Raw genomic sequence first — 20,380 nt, forward strand, 5'->3', positions numbered from 1 at the left:
TTTTTTTGAGATCAAGTTTCACTCTTGTTGCTTGCCCAGGCTAGAGTGCAATGGTGCGATCTCAGCTAACTGTAACCTCCGCCTCCCAGGTTCAAGCAATTCTCCTACCTCAGCCTTCCCAGTAGCTGGGATTACAGGCAGGCACCACCATACCCAGCTAATTTTTTTGTATTTTTAGTAGAGATGGGGTTTCACCACGTTAGCCAGACTGGTCTCAAACTCCTGACCTCAGTTGATCTACTTGCCTCAGCCTCCCAACATGCTAGGATTACAGGCGTGAGCCACCACACCCAGCCTTAACCTCATTATTGTAACCTATTAACATGGCATTTAACATGAAAGGCTTGGCCTGAGGGCCTTCTGCTACTTTGGTTTTTGCTTTTTAAGTTTCAAGTTATTAGTGAGGTTAATAAAGAATAACCACGTATGTTTAATTATAAATACCCGGGATACCAGGAATTGGCAGCTAAAATTTTTAAATATAATTATTCTGACTGAAAAAAATTCATTATGTTTAAAATCGCTGGCAAACAACAAAGAGAACCTTACCTTTCCAACAAATGGAACCAGATGATGCTCACACATGGAAAACATGTCTATGTCCTTCACTATCACCATCTCGTCATGATCTTCATCAAATATAGCATCATTTAGGACATCTGAAATCAGAGGCTTGCTTTAGTAACATTTCCAGTTTTACAGAAAGGTAGAATTGAAAAGCTACTATGGATAAATATGAATAGTCAGTCAACATAAACAAATGTTAATCCTCCCGAAAATATTAAGGGAATACAAATTAAAACTAGACATTTTTCCTTATCAAAGCAGCAAAGTCTTTTTCTTGAAGTTACATTTAAAATTTTTTGATAGTGTTACAGTGTTAATGCAAGATTATGAACATATATGCAGTATGGAAGAGAAGGGAAAAGGGAGGGAGGAAAGGAAAAATTATACCAAAATAAAACAGTAGCTATTTCTGGCAGTAGAAATAAGCCACTTTCACTTTCTTCCTTACAATTTCTTCTACTTTATATTTTGTCTATAATCAATATGTAAAAAACCGTATCTGAGAAAAAAACTAATTCTTAGCCCTCTGACTTCTGAGGCCAGATACAAACACTTGTAAACTTCACCTCTATTATCAATTCCCCAAGTAATTTTCTACATTTGTAAAGTGTTCTATATATTGTAAGCCAGCATCAGACTTAGCCTAAACAGTTGCCTTCCTAAAGAAATAAGTCCTATAGTTTGTGTGTGTATGCCTTTCTAGGTAGGCTTTGGAAGATGAGCAGTGTCTTAAGCTATAGACTCTGGCACATCCGGCCAGATATACAATATATATTTTTAAAAAATTATTCTTAAAAATTGCACTGACTTAGCCTCAACTATGCTATCTGCAAAGGGGAAGATTAATTAGATGATGCCTAAGAGAGTTCTGAGCTCCCTAACATTCTGTGACTGCAAGGACATCCTGTCCTGGATGCTGAAAAGGGAGAGAGGGAAACAAGGCACAATCCCCACCAATCATAATATAGCCAAGGTATTGATAATAGGTTGGTACCCAAACAACATTGTAGGTAAACGCCCTATGATATGGGACTTCTTCAGCTATATTGTCAAATAAGAAAAGCAGCTACAAAGAAATAAAGTAGGAACTCATTTTTGGAAAATAAATATATATATAGAAAAAAATTGCACTGATACATAGACAGCTTAGCAGATTAGATACATCAAGACACCTAGCTGTGTAATTTCAAGGATTTGGGGGATATGCAATATACATAGCAGAATTAGAGAATGAAAGGGATGCATTAGAGCTTTGCACCTACAGCTCTTTCCCCTCAGAATGGCAGGCGGCTGAGTGAGTCACAGGAAGATGGACAAATGCCACCCACACTCCCTGACCTTCTGCGGCTCCACTGCTACTACAATAGGGGGCTCACAGAGACTGAGTCATTATGTAAACCATAGTTATCACCCCAAGTCAGGCTATTCAAAGATACATTTGACTGTGTCATAGAAAAGTCACTAGTGTGGTCAAGAAGAGTGAACATGGCAGGGTTAGACACACACAGACAAACAGACACCACTGGTAGAAGTGGCTGAGAAGATCCCAGGAGAAAAAGACTCAGTGTCACTAATTAAGAGAGTGTTTCTTCTCCCAAAGCATTTTTCTATTCTGAATATTCTGTCCCACCTTCAGTAATATTTCTGAAAGAAAACCAAAAATAGATCCTAAATGTTTCCAAAAGTTTCTTGGATTTCTCCCTAAGATTTTAATGTGGTATTATTGCCACATATAGCTTACTAAAATCTTTAGTCAGACAAGAAATATTCCTGGAAGGAAAAACAAACCAAAAAAAATGTCTTAAAGAAAAAAGCAAGAGAGAATCATCAAATATAGGAAGCATTTGTTTTCTCTGGCAAAGAATCAGAGCGTTTCCATCCTAAGCTCTGATGACAACCATATGGCCCAAGTTAAAGTCAGCCCTCAAGGCAGGCAAAGTGAAGATCTGGCTCCAGGCCGGGCACGGTGGCTCATGCCTGTAATCCCAGCACTTTGGGAAGTCAAGGTGTGTGGATCACCTAAGGTTAGGTGTTCAAGACCAGCCTGGCCAACATGGTGAAACCCCATCTCTACTCAAAATACAAAAATAAGCCAGGCATGGTAGTGCACACCTGTAGTCCCAGCTACTCAGGAAGCTGAGACAGAAGAATCATTTGAACCTGGGAGGCCAGGGCTGCAGTGAGCCAAGATCATGTCATTACACTCTCCATCGAAAAAAAAAAAAAAAAAAAAACCCGGCTCCATCACTTCCTAGTTATTAGGTCTTCGGCAAGGTACTCTGTACCTCAATCTTCTTGGCTATAAAATGAACATAAATAAAGTGCCTGCTTCACAGGGTGTCATGAGGATTAAATGGGCACATGTGTTTAGAACTATGCAGGCGGAGCAAGTGCTAGTTATTGTTATCACTATTATTATTACAATTAAGATTGAGGGAGTTACAAAGCTATGTATCTCCCATGCACATCGAGGTACATCAAAATTTAAAAAGCAATAATTTGCCTTAACAGAGTATAGAAAAGGAAAAATAGTAACTTAGTGGAGAAACCTGGCAGAGGCTACCTTAACCAAGGGATCAAGGTTAACTTTGCCAGTAACAGGACATACTGACATCAGGTAGCTCCTGATAAGGCACAATGAGAAGAGCACATCACCTCTGTGGTACTCTTCCCAAAAATCCATAACTGCAGCCTAATCATCAAATTGAGGGCACAAAATACCTAAACAAGTACTCTTAGAAAGCATCAGGCCAGGCACAGTGGCTCACACCTATAATCCCAGTGCTTTGGTAGGGCAAGGCAAGAGGATCACTTGAGCCTAGGATTCTGATTCTCAGACCAGCCTGGGTAACACTGCAATATCCCATATCTACAAAAAATTAAAAAAAAAAAAAAATTAGCCAGGCATGACAGCACACTTCTGTAGTCACAGCTACTCAGGAGGCTAAGGCAGGAACATCACTTAAGCCCAGGAGTTTGAGGCTATAATGAGTTATGATTGCACCACTCCACTCCAACCACGGTGACAGAGCAAGATCCTGTCTCCATTTTTTAAATGTTTAAAAATTAAAAGAAAAATAAAATAAGGCATCAAAGTCATGAAAGACACAGAAAGACTAAGGAATTGTCAGATTGTAGGAGACTAGAGAAATGACAAGGAAAATCTGAATAAAGTCTATAGTTTAGATAATAGTATTATACCAGTATTACTTTTTAAAATAAAGTCTGTTGTTATTACTATTTTTTTTTAGAGATGGGGTCTTGCTATGTTGCTCAGAGTAGTCTTAAACTCTAGGGCTCAAGCCATCCTCCCAACTTGGCCTCCCAAGTAGCTTGGACTACAGGCATGCACCACTGCCTGGCTCCAATATTAATTTCATTTATTAAATGTTGATAATTGTACCATGGCCACGTGAGATGTTAAACATCAGGAGAAAGTGTGGAAAGGGTGTATGAAAATGAAAACTCTATTATATTTGTAATTATTCTGTAAGTCAGTTTAAAATTGTTTCAAAATAAAAAGTTTTTGTTTTTCTTTTTTTTTGAGACAGAGTTTCGCTCTTGTTGCCCAGGCTGGAGTCCAATGGCACGATCTCAGCTCACCACAACCTCTACCTCCCGGGTTCAGGCGATTCTCCTGCCTCAGCCTCCCAAGTAGCTGGGATTACAGGCATGCGCCACCACACCTGGCTAATTTTGTATTTTTAATAGAGATGGGGTTTCTCCATGTTGGTCAGGCTGGTGGTCTCAAACTCCCCACCTCAGGTGATCCGACCAACTCAGCCTCCCAAAGTGCTAGGATTACAGGTGTAAGCCACCACTCCCGGCCCAAAAAAAAGTTTTCTAAAAAGCAAAAGAACAATGTCCATCAACTGGAACGTATAAACAATCGAGTACACCTAGCAATAAGATGGAATGAATTACTGATACATGCAATAACATGGTTTGAGTCTCCAAAGCACACTACAGTGTGAAAGAAGACATCCATAGGCAGAGGAGACTACCTGTGTTCCAGAAAAGACAAAACTATAGTGACAGAAGGCAGACAGGTGGCTTACCAGTGCCAGAGAGGTGGCAGAGTGGACTTCACTGCAAAAAAAAAAAAAAAAAAAAGGAAGAAACTTTTTTGGGTGATGGAAACAGTTCATATCTTCACTGTATGGGTGGCTATATGTAACTGTAAATATTTGTTAAAATTCACATTGTACATATAACGTAGGTAAATTCTATAGAAGGTAAGTTACACCTTAATAAAGCTAACTTCAAACATAATTTTTAGGCTGGGAGAGGTGGCTCGCATCTGTAATCCTAGCACTTTGGGAGGCCAAGGTGAGAAGATTGCTAGAGAGCAGGAGTTCAAGACCAGACTGGCCAACCTAGTCAGACCTTGTTTTTACAAAAAAAAAAAAAAAAAAAAAAAAAATTTAAAGTATTGCATGGTGGCATGTGCCTACTATACTCCTAGCTATTCAGGTGGCTGAAGCAGGAGGAGCCCTTGAATGCAGGATAGAAGTTTCAGGCTCCAGTGAGCTATGATTGCACCACTGCATTCCAGCCCGGGTAATAGAACAAGACCCTGTCTCTAAAAATCACAGTAGTAATAATAATTTTTTAAATTGTAGTATAGTATGTAACCTTTTGTGTAATGAAAGTGGAAGGAGATATTAACATATACATACATGTATATGCTTATCTGTAAAAAGAAATGGTGGAAGGATCAATTTAAAAGCTAGTAAAAATGATCACCTATAAAGTACTAACAGAAGAGGACAGAAGTGTTATGGATGAAAGGGAAACATCTTTGAATATAATTTGTTATATAGTTTTCACCTTGGCATCATGTAAATGTTTTACATACTAAAATAAAATTAAATCAGAGAGAGAGAGAGAACTTAGTGATCCTCATACAGCTAAATGCTTCATGTGATAATGGAACACTAATATGTTGCCTATATTCCATTTTATTAAAATGAACCTAGACTATAAGCTTGACCTAGCCAAATCATTTTCTTCAGTAATAAAGTTTCCCTGCTGTATTTACTTATGCTTTGCTCCAACATATCTAAAAGTTACCATCTGTAGATAGTAGGAACAGTACACTATCATATACTGTTTTAATTTCCTGCCTATTATCAGCAGCAAGAAGGTAACCCTGGAAACGGAGATTTAAGGCACTCTGTTTCCTACTGTTGGCCATAACCACAAACAAACCAAAGCAGCATTTGCAAGTGAAAAGGTGTGTTTATAACACCACAACACAATGTCAGTTTTCAGGTATGCATTTCTAATGTCATTCATAATTAAGCAGTGTCAAAAAATAACACTGCTGGGTAACATCCCTCAAGTATTTAGTCTGCCAGGACTCTTTCCTGAAAGTATAATAAGACAGGCCCACAATACAAGCCCAGTGCTTATTTGTTTTTTTTTTTTTTTGAAACAGGGTCTCCCTCTCTTGCCCAGGCTGGAACGCAGTGGTGCAATCTCAGCTCACTGCAACTCTACCTCCTGGGCTCAGGTGATCCTCCCACCTCAGCCTCCTAAGTAGCTGGGATTACAGGCTCAAGCCACCATGCCTGGCTAATTTTTGCATTTTTTTGTAGAGATGGGGTTTCTTCATGTAGCCCAAGCTGGTCTCAAACTTTTGAGCTCAAGAGATCTGTGAGCCTTGGCCTCCCTAAGTGCTGGGATTACAGGTTTGAGCCACCGTGCCAGGCCCCCAAGTGCTTATTTAAGCATCCTTCGAAACAGGGGTTTCCAGACTCCCCCAGTGGGCCTGTTAAGACACAAATCTCTAGGCCCCACCCATAGGGTTTCTGTTTCAGGTGGTCTGGGTAGACGTCAGAATTTGCATTGCTAACAAGTTCCCAGAAGATCCTGATGCTTCAGGTCTAAGAATCAGAATGCCCCTGGTTTGAACTATTCCCTGTTTTGTGGTACTACATAGAACCTTTCATCTCTTCAAAATGTGCCTCCTCAAACACATAGTAATATATTTAAGGACAAACAAACCTGTTTCTGCTAGGGAGAAAGTGAGGGAAAAGTAAAAGGAAACCCTGGGAAAGATTTCCTCCAAAGGAAATTTCCGTCCAATGGAGTTCCCTTTGAACGCACGATGTAGGAATTAATGCTGTCCGGGATATCTGGTGATCATCACCAACAACTGCAGCTATCGGAGGAAGCTGGAATTTACACCGGATGCATCTTCCTGGAAGAACAGCGTTAAAAGACAGTGGAAGATGACTTGGAATATTTGAGTATGCATCCATCCTAAAGAATAGAAAAAAGCTAATGGAGTCTGCCTACTGGTTTAGAATTAAGAGAAGACAGAGAGAAGTGCCTAGGGCATCACACCTCTTTGCTTTTGCCTGGAATTAAATCAACTCGAGGTCTAACAAAGAAGCCTATCCTGATTTGGTGGAGAATGGTCCAGACCTTCGTAGTACCATCTAACATCAGAGCTGCCTCCACCAACATACAGCCTGTATTTCACCATGCCTACTCCCATGATTATTTGTGCTCACGTCCCCAAACACACTGGGCTATAAGCTGCTGGGTTAAGCATTGTATCTTAAGGCTTTGGAGTTTCTAAGCAGTTCCCTGTAATGCCATGCACAACACTGGAGTTACACATAGATCCTCCATGTTTATCCAATTAATATGTCTGACTTTACTTATGATTCACTCTTTTTCAAGACAAGGTCTTATTCTGTCACCTAGGCTGGAGTGCAGCAGTGCAATCCCAGCTCATTGCAGCCTCCATCTCCCAGACACAAGCAATCCTCCCACCTTGGCCTCCCCAGTAGCTGGGACTACAGATGTGTGCCACCACATCCAGCTAATTTTTTTATTTTTTGTAGAGACAGGGTTTCATTATATTGCCCAGACTGATCTTGAACTTCTCGGCTCAAGAAATCCTCCTACCTCAGGCTCCCAAAGTGCTAGAATTATAGGTGTGAGCCGCAACGCTGGACCAAGTCAATTCCTTAAAATACATTTTTTAATGAAGGGACCCCAGAGAAATTCATGTAGCCAAGGAACATAAGAATTTTCAGCTGGCCACAGTGGTTCACACCTGGTAATCCCAGCACTTTGGGAGGCCAAGGCAGTTAGATCAATTGAGGCCAGGAGTTTGAGACCAGCCTGGCCAACATAGTGAAAACCCATCTCTTCTAAAAATACAAAAATTAGCTGAGTGTGGTAGCATATACCTGTAGTCTCAGCTGCCTGGGAGGCTGAGGCACAAGAATCACTTGAACCTGGGAGGTGAAGGTTGCAGTGAGTCCAAATCAAACCACTGCATTCCAGCCTGGGCAAGAGAGCAATAGCCTGTCCAAAAAAGAAAAAAAAAAAAAAAGTCACCACACTCTTGTGGGTAACAGCAAAAATAGAGAAGTACGAATCTGAAGAGTAATTACCCAGTATGGGTAAACTCACAATAAAATACGACCCCCATTGAAAACCCAATGCAGGTTAAGGACCCAAAAAAAAAAAAAAAAAAAAAATACAACTCAGAAATGAAAGTGAGTAAATTTGGGCTGCATTTCTAAATCCTTAAAAGGATATTCAGTGTAACAAGCATGTGGCAGAAAGATATGTGGAGTATGAGCCATTAAAATTAAGTAGAAACAATGTTACCTGTTGTTTGTAAACATACAGAGAAAATGAAAGTATAAAAATAGACATAAAAGTGGCTCACGTTACCTCTGTAGTGAGATGATAACTGGATCAGGAAGTAGTAACTAGGAAGTGTAAACAAATATTAAGATTTGTTAAAACCCGATGCATTTTGATTAAACTGGTTCTTCATACCATCTTGTATATTTGGGACATTTCATTAATAAAAATGTTTTTAAAATTAAGGTGTTCAAACACAGGCTGGCATTTTGTTTTTTCCCGTTAAAAACAAAACAAACAAAAAAAAAAACCACCATTAAAAAGTAGGTTACCTTTGCATGGAGGGGCTAAGGGAGGAGGGCAAGGAGGAGTACACAAGAAGCTGCAAACTCCTTCAAAACCCTCCCTAAATCACACCCTGCAACTCAAAGTCTTCTGCCCTGAAGATGGCATTAAGACGTTTTGCTTTCTACTGCCTGTTTGAAAAAATTATCCTACAAGTAAGAGCAATGTTAAAAAAAAAAAAAAAAAAAAAAATCCCACTCTCTGCTTTCACTTTCATCATGAGTATACCTCTTGTTAGAGCTTCCGACACTCACAGCTTTTTGCGCTTAGCAAGACAGAGTTTGGAAAACTTGGCCAAAATAAGCATGAACCCAAACATTCCACAGACTGACACAATGGCGGAAACTAAGACGACTAGACAACCAGTCACACCATCTGCTGGAGTGCGCAGAGCTGCTGCACAGCTTTGATATGCTCCACAAACTTATTTCATAAACTGTAGTTTTGTCAGCAGGAAAGACCTAATGCATTGCAAAAAAAAAAAAAAAAAAAAAAAATTGGTTATTTTGGAAATTTTCACTCCCTTCATCTTTGGCAAAGACAAATTCATATGTTGCTCTTAGCTATTAAAATATAGCCAAAGCTATTGAAATAGATGTTCTCAGCTGCCCTCAAAATAGTACTGACATGCATGTTTCCTTCAGCCAACCCAGTACTGGTGAGCTATTCTCATCCTCTCAGCCAGCCTTGTCACGAACACTACGTTTCTTGGCAAGAGTTCAAGTTTTCACTGCTCCTCATTACAACAGTAATATTCATGGAAGTTTATCGGTAAGATGTAGAAATAATGAAATGAGAAAGTGAAAGCACATATACTCTCTCCACCCAGATGCAATTACTTTACTGGCTCTTAGGGGAACCACATACACAGTGGTTCAAGATGTAGAATGGTAAAGCACAAGGAATGCAAAGAGTCCAGAGACCCAAGTTCTAGTGCAAGCTTTGTGCCGATTGTGTGACCTGGGCTTCAGTGTCCTCAGTTAAGAGGATGATAGAAGAGAAGCTCAACACGACTCCCAGGGTCCTGGTTTGCACAACTCAGGGGTGTTGGACACTGATGCCAAATTACAAGTTCCCCTTCTGTCCCACTGCTCAGCTTTTGAGATGTCCATGGCAGTGGCCAGGGCCTCTCTGTACTGAGGTAAGGGGAAAGTACCTGTTTTAAACTGTTTGGATTTATTCCTGGACAAAACTGAAGGCTGCCAATCATGTACCTTATTATTAATTCTCAAAGTTATCCAAGCCAAAAAATTCTTTCTGGTCTCAGTTTACTACTCTGAAAATTTCTGGTAGACCAAAATTAGAGTCTTAAAAGCTATCTAAGGAATCAAAACAGCGTATTCAAGGAATCATTTTTAAACACACACACACACACACACACACACACACACTTGCCAAATTTAGTTTTTTAAATGGATAATTTTGTGTATCTTTCACAATCCAGCTGTTAAACCGAAAATGGAATTTACAAAACAGATGGTGATAACAAGGTCTGGTTCACAGCAGTTCTAAAGAGAAAAACACACCAATCTGATTAAACTATCCATTTGCTTCAAAAGCCTCTAATAGGCTCATCCCTTATCATCCTACATTGACTTATACCATGAGATTTCATACAGATGGATGTTATGAAACCATCTGTAATCCCATCCAAATAAGTACCATCAGAGTGCGCACGCCACCACCATTAGTGACAGATGAAGAGATAGATAAGGGATCATCTTTCAGAACAGGAGTTCCCAAATACAGCCAATCATAGGGAGCTTTGGAAAATACAGCGTCCCAAGCCACCCAGCAAAAATCTGATTTACTGTGTGTATTGATGAACCCAGGATAAGTCTCTTTAAAATCTAAGTGATTCTGATGACCGGCTGGGGTGGCAGCATACAGGCTTGAGAGCTGAGGGTACATGAGGGTTAAAAACAGACCCACTGCTGGCCCAAATTTGCTGTGTAGCAAGGCCAAACAGTGGGCAATTTCTCACTATAACCCTCACTACAATCACCATGTCATTCCTGCGGAACACCATGAGGCCTGTGCACAGCCGGATGGAGCAGTGGTAGGGTGGAGGCAGAAACAAGGAGTAAACTGGAGCCAACTCTACCTAAAGACGGTGGGGCAGGAAAGACCCACGTAAAGGACCCACCATCTTTACTTTTTGCTGAAGCAAATTTTAGAAATTTGTGAGGACCTCACATCAGAAAGCTATACCCACCTCCTAGAAAAATATCACTTAAGAAACCAGCAGCATCCTACAGCTAACTCATTAGAAATCAGTGTCTCGAGTAACACAATCAAGTTTTCATAGTTCTGAGCTGAACACAAATCTATCAAACCATGACCTCAAGCAATTCAAGATCTTCAGAAATAAGAAATCTGGGTGTAAAAATATTTGGAGAATGACAAATATTCTGATAGTTCACATAAAGGAAAACTTGCAGGCTGAGAGAAAACAATGTGATTCTATTGAAGATTAAAATTTTACCCAGGTCTAAAGGTTGAGTAGAAGGAAAGGTGGAGAGGTTCCTAGAAAGGAGAAGGAAGAAAAGTACCAATTAAGATAAAATATAGAAGTAGGAAACAAAAGGAAAAAAGCCAGTAGGGGTCTATGCATGGAACAGAAACCAGATTCCCCTCTATCTCAGAGCATTTTTCTTTTTTCTTTTTAAGGTTACATAGTAATTCATTGAGTGCCTCCTCTCTCTGCCCTTGCAGTCTCTAGGTCGCTCTTTCTGCTTGGAGATTTTGCAAACAAGCCCCAGGAAGGTGGCTGGGGCAGGGGTGAAACACACTGCTTGATGAGACCCATAAGGTGGCTGTAACCATCTTCCACACACTGCAAGAATATGGCCAGCAGATCCAGCTCCTCATACAATTCCTCCACCTGGGCAACCCTCTCAGTCTCCCTCTGCCTTTAATTCTCCTTCAGGATCTCGTGCTGTCCTGAAGTGGCCCGTTGCAGACAACGAACTGTCGCTCAGCTGCATTTGTTGTCATTTGTTGTCCTGGATGTCAGTAAAAACTCTGCTGGTGGTGACACTGGGGTCCCCAAAGAGATCAAGGTAATCATCCTGAATCTGAAGGAACTCTCAATTCCAGCAGGATCTTCCTGTCATTGGCCTGCTCTGGCCCGCTCTTTCTCCCTATTGAAGTTTGCCATAGACATGGCTGCAGCTTCAGGAAGGTATGAGTAGAAAGCTGTTTTATACTTAACAGTAGATCTGCACCTCTTTTCAGTGAATCTGTCAAGATCCACATTGCCCTAGGGGGCTGTGCTGAGGTCCAGGGTCTGCCTGATCTCAGTCTAATAGGAACTCTGCAGGAAGTGCTCTATCAAGTTCCGGTAATGAGCTTCGACAGGTGATAGATATACACTTCCAGAAGCATAGCATCATTGATGGCATCCAAACCTACACCTGGCTTCTGATACAAGCAGATCTGTCCCCCGCAAAAGAGGGACAAATCCATGATGTCATCTGCCACCAGGAAGAAAGCTTGCAGCACCAGGCATGGTGGCTCACGCCTATAATCCCAGTACTTTGGGAGGCCAAGGCAGGTGGATCACCTGAGGTCAGGAGTTCAAGACCAGCCTGGCCAACATGGCAAAAACCCTGTCTCTACCAAAAATACAAAAATTAGCTGGGTGTGGTGGAATGTGGCTGTAGTCCTGGCTACTCTGGAGACTGAGGCACAAGAATCACTTGAACCCAGAAGGCAGAAGTTGCAATGAGCCAACACTGTGCCACTACACTCCATCCTGGGCAACAGAGTGAGACTCTGTATTTTTTTAAAAAAACAAGGCAAGCTTGCAGCAATTCCACACAGCAGCCCAGTGAGGACCTGCGGAAGACTATCGGCATCCTGTTTCCTGGGCTCTGCCAGCTCCTGGAATGCTACTAGCACCATCAAACCCTAGTGGTACTTGTCTGCAGTAGCAGTGTACTCCAGGACGTCTTGGAGCCAGGGAACAGCACCTCCTGTCTCTGGGTGTCCCATCTCACAGGAGAAGTGCTGGATAAAATCCTGCTTTCCTTGGGCATAAACATCTGGATTTCTGGACTCCACTCATTTGGTTCCTGGATGTGAGTTCCTGCTTGAACAGCATTTTTCAAATTTAAGTTGACATTTAGTTTGTGATTTCTTTCAAGCCTTACCACAACTCTGCATTAATCAAAACCAGTTATTGTCCCCGCTTTACAGATGAGGAAATGGATACTGTCATTTGGAAACAATAGCTGACTGCTGAAGAAAAGCCAACCAGCTGGTGGGAGAGCTAGATTTTGACCCATCTTCTGACTCCAGACCAGAGCCTAATTCTTGGGCTGAATTTAACCTACTAAAAGTATGGACTGAAGGGGAGAGCTCCCCTTCAACAAACACGCGTCAGGGGTTACTGTAGGTTGAAGTCAGCCCAGAGCCTGCCTTTTCACGCTGGTTTAAGGGTAGACAAGGCCCAGAGCTGATGGAAGCAAAAGAAGACAGCAAATCTGATTGTTTAAAAGAAAAGTAAAATCAGTTATAAACATAGGAGTTGAAGGAGAGGAAAAGGTCAAACCTGTCAGCCAGGAGAGCAGATCACAAAGAGTGGTCTAATGTCCAGAGACTGCCAGAGCCAAGGTGGGCACATCGGTCACTAAATACTGTTTCACCAACTATTTATTTGGCTTATATGAGGAAAAATTCAGAAATTTAATGCTACATTGACCTTTACCTTTTGAAATCAAACTGGAAGAATTTCAGGGGAAAAGAAAATCCCATTAAATCTTTGAACTAATAAAAAAAAGCATTTTTTTAAAAAGGAACTTCTCTAGAGAAGTTTATCCTAGAAAACCAGTGAAACAGTGTTTTTAAAAACCAATTACAAGTCTTTAAATCTTCAAGATCCAAATACTTAGTGCCTCCCAGTTGTGAGAGTGCATGAAGTACACAGCATTCCTGCTAAAAATGTTTTCCACAAATTTAGTGAGGTCTTTAGACCTGACTTGCAGTTAGGAAGAATATGGGAGATAGGGAAGTTAAATGAAAACCAGAAAAAATAATCATACAAATCACAATGGTGAAATACCTTACAAGACAACCGACCTCTCTGATAAGGCAGTGGCAGGGGTTGGGGTGGTGGGCGCTATTCCTGATTAAAACATGATCATCAAATGCAAATGTAAGAACCTTGAGTGGGTCCTCAGTAGAAAAAATCATTAGTAAAAGACACATGAGACACCTGGGGAAATGTAAATACATATTAGGTATTAGATGATATGAAGGAATGAAAAGTTAATTTTACTACGGATGGTGTAAATTATTATGAAAAACACCTTTTAGGGTGGCATTTTACCTCTAAATATGTGTCTCTGATTTACTGTCAGTAAAAGAATAAACTATGCTAACATGGCAGAATGTTAAGTTTTCGATCTAGGTGGCAAGTATATAGTGTCCATTATATAATTTTGGCTACTTTTACGTTTGAAGGTTTTACATAATAAAAAATTAAAGTTTAAAACTACATGATAGCAAGAGTGAATATTAGTTTTCTTGGTATTACTATTCTACCCAACCACTCCTTTTCTAGTTTATATGAAGCTTTATTAACAAACTAAAACTTCAAGCACTACTAAAACTAACAACTGGTTAGTCTTTTGGTAGAAGCAACAACAATATCCTTGGGGGAGGGGGATGTCTTTAAATAAAGGCTCTGTCTAATCAAAGGAGACCACAGATCTCAAGAACATTTAGATAAGAAACCTTTTCAAAAATCTGCATCATAAGAAAAAAGAGAGAGACCTGTTACTATAGAAACTATTTGCAGGGCTTGACCATTTCAAGGGAAAACAGCACCTCTAGCAAGGAAAGGAGGCTGAAGAGCTGGCTAGGGCCTTGCATGTCAGCTGCTGGAAGTCAATAGAGTGAGCAATGACAATTCTGACAGACACACCGATGCTCAGAGACCTTGGCATGAAAATTCAACTCCTAGTCCTACTGCCTCTCCCTTCAGACCAGACCCACAAAGGTCGAGTGACTTGCCTACCTAAGTTCATAAACCAGTTGGCATGGATGTGGATGCTATGACTAGCCCAGGCTAGTTGTTCTTCCCCATACAGCAGGACAAATCTTTGTTGACATAGTAAACTAGTTTTAGAAACACCAAGGAGATTTAGAATTAGATCAGTGAATAGAATTTCCAACACACTCAATATGAAGCTGAAAGATGCACACCTCCTTTTTATAAACTACTTCACTTGTAAATGGTCTCAGCCCTCAAAAAGCTGTGCTTACTGTGGTGGAGGAGGGGTAAAAGAGGAGAAAGAGATGTTACCAAAATTTAAGGACTCGCGCAGCATGAGATAAGCATGGCCTCCAAGGAAGCAAAGCCTGACAGCACTAACAGCTGGAGGCTGTCAGCAAAATTCCTTGAAGCCTAAGGGCAGATTGTTTGCAATGGGCCATCAGAGAGGCACACCTCCAGGGCCCTCCATGCCATAAAAGATTATGGGGTCAGTAAGAGGGTTATAATCTACTGCAACACTCCCTTAAAGTCAACTGAGCTAAAGCCTCTCATCCAAATTCCAGGCCTATATAGCCCTTCATTGCTGCTAATGAACACCAAACCACAAATGCATAGATCACATCAGCATAATTATATTTTAAGCTATTTTAGTGAGGGATTCCTTGTTTGGGATGTTTGCCAATAGCCTCTGTTGAACTCAGCTCTGATTCCTACTTAGCCCAAAAAAAAACTAATGTCTGATATATAAAACACATCACACTTCACAGCAAGAGTCATGGCCTCTTGGGACTGCATGTCACAAACATTTGGACCAACTGGACCTCGAAAAATTCACCTGGAACTCAGTCAGTTTCCTAACCTAAACCTGGCTGCTTGTTCACAGAACTTTCCACAAGCAATAGGTGTTGATAAACAGAGGTAGGCAGCCACCTCCCCACGCTTGCCAACCAAAAACAAAAAGGATAGTAAGATAAATTAGAGGAGGAGGGCAGATAATAAAGGCCAAACATTATAAAAGGACAAACCTCAGGACCTCCGCCCGGGTTTCCAACCCCAGTGAGGCAATGAGACAGAGTGGTGTCTCAGGATTAACTGTGCACTAAACTACACACTAAACTAAAATACTAACCTGCCTGTGTGAGGAAATGTGATGAAAGATAAGAAAAAAATGCCAAAAATGTAGCAAGAGGCTACAACACAACAAAACCTCTCAGCAATGGTGAGGAAAGACAACAGAAAATCGGTGAAGTGTTTTTTGCAAGGAAAAAACTTACTCGATTTTCGAGAAATCACTTTGGCATGAATGAATCAGAGCAGGACAAGCTAGGAGGCAAGGCGGCCAGTTGTTATTGCAGGACAAGTGTGGTGGCTCATGCCTGTAATCCCAGCACTTCGGGGAGGCCAAGGAGGTCAGCAGTTCAAGGCTAGCCTAGCCAACATGGTGAAACCCCGTCTCTACTAAAAATACAAAAATTAGTGGAGTGTGGTGATGGGCACCTGTCATCCCAGCTACTCAGGAGGCTGAGGCAGGCAAATCGCTTGAACCCAGAGGGCAGAGGTTGCAGTGAGCCAAGACGGTGCCAATTCACTTCAGCCTGGATAGAAGAGTAAACTCCATCTCAAAAAAAAAAAGAAAAGAAAAAATGTTTTTTAATGTGAATGAGCCCTGAAGACATTTTGCCAAGTAAAATAAGCCAGACATCAAGGACAAATATTGTATGTTTCTAGCCGCATGCAGTGGCTCATGCCTGTAATCTCAGCACTCTAGGAGGCCGATGCGGGCAAGTCACTTAAGGTCTAGAGTTTGAGACCAGCCTGACCAACATGGTGAAACCCTGTCTCTGCTAAAAATATAAAAACTAGCCAGGTTAGGTGGTGGGTACCTGTAATCCCAGCTATTCAGAAGGCTGAGGCAGGAAAATCACTTGAACTTGGGAGGCGGAGGTTTCAGTGAGCCAAGATCGCGCCACTGCACTCCAGCCTGGATGATAGAGCAAGTCTGTCTCTCTCAATAAATAAATACTGCTACTAATGGGCTCCAACAGACTAAAATTCTAGTAAGTGAATGTCCTCTTGGCCTTGAATTTAACAGATTTACCTTGGTTCAGATACTCTTTGCTAACCCAATCCATATTATCCCCTGATCTAATTACTACAGACTCTAGCAAATTTGTAGCCATAGGAAACATATTTGTTGGCATAACCTGGAACTGACAATTGTTCCCATAATCCAGGATTCATCATCTGGGATCCAATGATTCGACAGTTGCCCTCTCCTGGTAAGTTTTAACACTGCAGTCTGCTCAACCAAATACTAGACTCGAATTACAGTCCTCATATAGAAATCACTGTCAAATGAGTCAGGTGGGGAATGCCCAGGCATAGAAGAGTTTCTAAAGGTGGACACAGCAAACAGCAGAGAAAATACAAAAGCGGGGATAGGTGGGCAAGAGGGGAGAAAGGATTCAAATAAATTACTAAAATATTATTATTAAAATTAAATTGAATGTCAGAGATTACAATGATTCTCATTCTCTATCATCCTCTCAGCTCCACCACTTTGAAGATACGGTCTTGGGAAAGTTTTCTTTGTGCCCCAGTTTCCTCATCTAAAAAACGGGAATGATATTGTCTACCCCATCATGCTACTGTGTAGATCAAATGAGGTACACATATAAAAACTCGGTGTTTAGCACAAAGTCAGCAATCAGCAGTATTTCTTACTCAGACATTAGCTGGTGTACGCATTGCTTCACCCATTCATGCTCCCATCTCCTAGCACTGGGCAAGTTCTTATGCCAAGCACTCTCACTAAGCTGTGTTTTCGTTTATCATCACATTCTTCAGTCTTACAATACATTTCTACTTCATGTGATTCTATCTGCTAGGCTGTAAGTTCCATGAAGGCAGGAACTATACCTGGTTTTGCTCATCCTGCATTCCCAGTATTCAGGGAAGTGCCTGGTACTTGATGGTAAATGAAACTGTACTAAGACTCCTAGTAATTTTTCTGAATAAAAGTATTTAGGACTAATACAGGTTGAATTGTGCCACCACCAAAAAAGATATATTGAAGTCCTAAACCCCAGGTGTCTTAGCATGTGAATTTATTTGGAAATAGGATTGTTGCAGATGTAATTAGCTAAACTAACACAGGCATACTGGAGTAAAGTGGACCCTCCCTCATACAACAGACATCGTTATAAGACAAAACAAAAGTGTGCACGCTGACAGAGGCAGACACTGGACTGGCGCAGCTGCAAACCAAGGAGCACCATCAACTGATGGCCACCACCAGAAGCTAGGCAGAGGCAAGGATGGCCTCCCCCACTACAGGTTTGGAAAGAGTATGGTTCTGCTGACCTCTTGATTTTCGCTTTAGTCTCTAGAACTGTGAAACTGTTTATTTCTGTCCCTTAAGTCACCTAGTTTGTGGTAGTGTGTGATAGCAGCCCTGGGAAGCTAGTATAGGTACCAATCTGATGGCTTTGTCTGCTATTGTGAAGTTATGTATACTGATTTTTCCTCCGGTGTCAGAAAAACTGTTTATAGATAATCCTTTTTTTTGAGACGGAGTTTCGTTCTTGTTGCCCAGGCTGGAATGCAATGGTGCGCTCTCAACTAACCGTAACCTCCGCCTCCTGGGTTCAGGCAATTCTCCTGCCTCAGCCTCCTGAGCACCTGGGATTACAGGCATGCGCCATCACACCCAGCTAATTTTGTATTTTTAGTAGAGACGGGGTTTCTCCACATTAGTCAGGCTGGTTTCGAACTCCCGACCTTAGGTGATCTGCCCATCTTGGCCTCCCAAAGGGCTGGGATTACAGGCTTGAGCCACCACGTCCAGCCTTAGATAACCTATTTTTAAAATAAACTATTAGGATTGGCTTTTTCTCCTTCTTTCTCAGTAACTTCTTAACTGTTTCATTCCACTTAGACATGTCCAAAATTCTAATCATAGAATATTTCAAGTGCCTTGTTATTTTTTTCTTATTTATTCACAGTGCTCTTTCTGGCAACAAACAAAACTAAGTCCTATATAAGTGTTCATTAACAAACCAAACACAAAAATTATTAACGGATCAAAATTTGAGTGAGCTACACATCTAAAACAGTACCTCTTAATGATGAGATGAACATTTCTATAATATACTTTAAAACTTGGAACATAAACTCGCCTTTCACCCATGATATAAGAGAGAATAGTAAATAACTTTTTGTTCCCCTTCACACCTTAGAAGTTGTTAAAATTCTTAGTTCACCACAGCAGTCTTAATTTAATAAATCAGAAGGATTTATGATTCAAAAAGAAAAAGCTTTTGTGACTGCTAGCACATTTCAGTATGAGATGTCTAAAATGCATTTTTGTATAAGCGAAGTATCTAACTGCCTCCCATTATCTTTAGCGAATAGACATAATCTTCCAGTGAAAATGGTTGAGGTGGGGATATGACTTACTGTCACTGTCTGTGCTTCCTCAGCCCTGACAGGCAAACAGTCAGTCACCTCCAATGCCATCTCCTCACGCTGGGTTATATACATGCTTCCCAACATTTTGAACTGTTAACATGATTTATGAAAACTGTCTTGGCAGACAAGCTAAAACATACTTTAACCAGAAATGTGACAGAGTCAAGACTCTTGCATGTTCCCATAAACTCACAAAGAAAACAACTGATGGAACAAGTCATATCCATTTAATCCTTGGTAGATAATGCTGTCTGAAAGGCTGTTTCCATTTATACCTGGAAGGGTCACTTACAGGGGCATGAAGATCAAGGCCCTCAGAGAATACTAGACTCTCCAATTAAACTAAGCATAGGTTCTGAGTAAAAGAATAGTAGAAATACAGAAAAGTTACCTTATATAGAAAGGAGAACTCACCGAGATAAAACCTTGAATATGTAAGAGAAGTAGGATGTGGCCAAACTGAAATGGGATAGAAATATAACAAGATGAGCTGGTCTCCAAGGATCAGCCTGTGATGCTAGGCTCAAAGGACAGCCAGTTCCTGGGAGAGATAATAGCATCTCCTCTAGCCCTCCCTCCTAGCCCATGAGCTACAGTCTGTAGTGAGCAATACTGGGAGACTTGTATAACCGCACACAGCCCTGTCACAGGTGACCACAGATTCTCCCATGGTAATGGACACACTGGAAAGCAGGGAAAATGTACACAGGCAAGTCATGGAGAGATGCTGCAACATAGGGAAGACCGAACAAATTCCCCAGAATGCCAGGAATTTGCATCAATCCACACAAGAACTGAGGGTGAAAAAAGGATTTTGAAGAATGTGAAATATCAACTTATTTTAAATTTTACAACACTGAAGTCAACATTACTAACCAGGAGTTAATATAGAGAATACAGATATATAAAAGATATAAAGTCCTGTATCTTGTTTACAAGCACAGAAAAGTGACCTTCAGAGCAGTATGTATGTTCCTATCCAAAAACAATATATAGTGGCCACCGACTCATGCTCTCTAAAGAAATAAATGGGATTGAGCAGAATTGTTTATAGACTTAAAGATGTGGGTTCCCACTCGCTCCTATCTCCCACCAGTATCCGTCCTTCTCCCTGCCATCCAGGTTGCTCTAAGACCCAGACCACCACTATTTCAGGTTCATTTCTTTAAGTTCAGCATCATCCTTGTTCTCACTACTCTGTCTTCTCTTTAATTATGTATCTCTTAAGAAAAAAAAAATAAGGCCGGGTGCGGTGGCTCAAGTATGTGATCCCAGCACTTTGGGAGGCCGAGGCGGGTGGATCACGAGGTCAAGAGATCGAGACCATCCTGGTCAACATGGTGAAACCCCATCTCTACTAAAAATACAAAAAATTAGCTGGGC

The 20,380-nt window shown here is 41.0% G+C and overlaps 1 protein-coding gene across 1 annotated transcript in view; it reads right to left on the reverse strand.

Annotated features, from left to right (window-relative positions):
* Positions 1 to 20,380, reverse strand: part of GCH1 (GTP cyclohydrolase 1) — a 51,549-nt gene that overhangs the window by 24,492 nt on the left and 6,677 nt on the right. Inside the window, exon 2 of the mRNA XM_017509146.2 lies at positions 550 to 659. Within this exon, the coding sequence (XP_017364635.1) occupies positions 550 to 659 (110 nt within the window). The remainder of the gene's footprint in view (positions 1 to 549; positions 660 to 20,380) is intronic.

This window comes from Cebus imitator, unplaced genomic scaffold, assembly GCF_001604975.1.
Source record: "Cebus imitator isolate Cc_AM_T3 unplaced genomic scaffold, Cebus_imitator-1.0 Scaffold407, whole genome shotgun sequence".
NCBI classification, from domain to species: Eukaryota; Metazoa; Chordata; class Mammalia; order Primates; family Cebidae; genus Cebus; species Cebus imitator.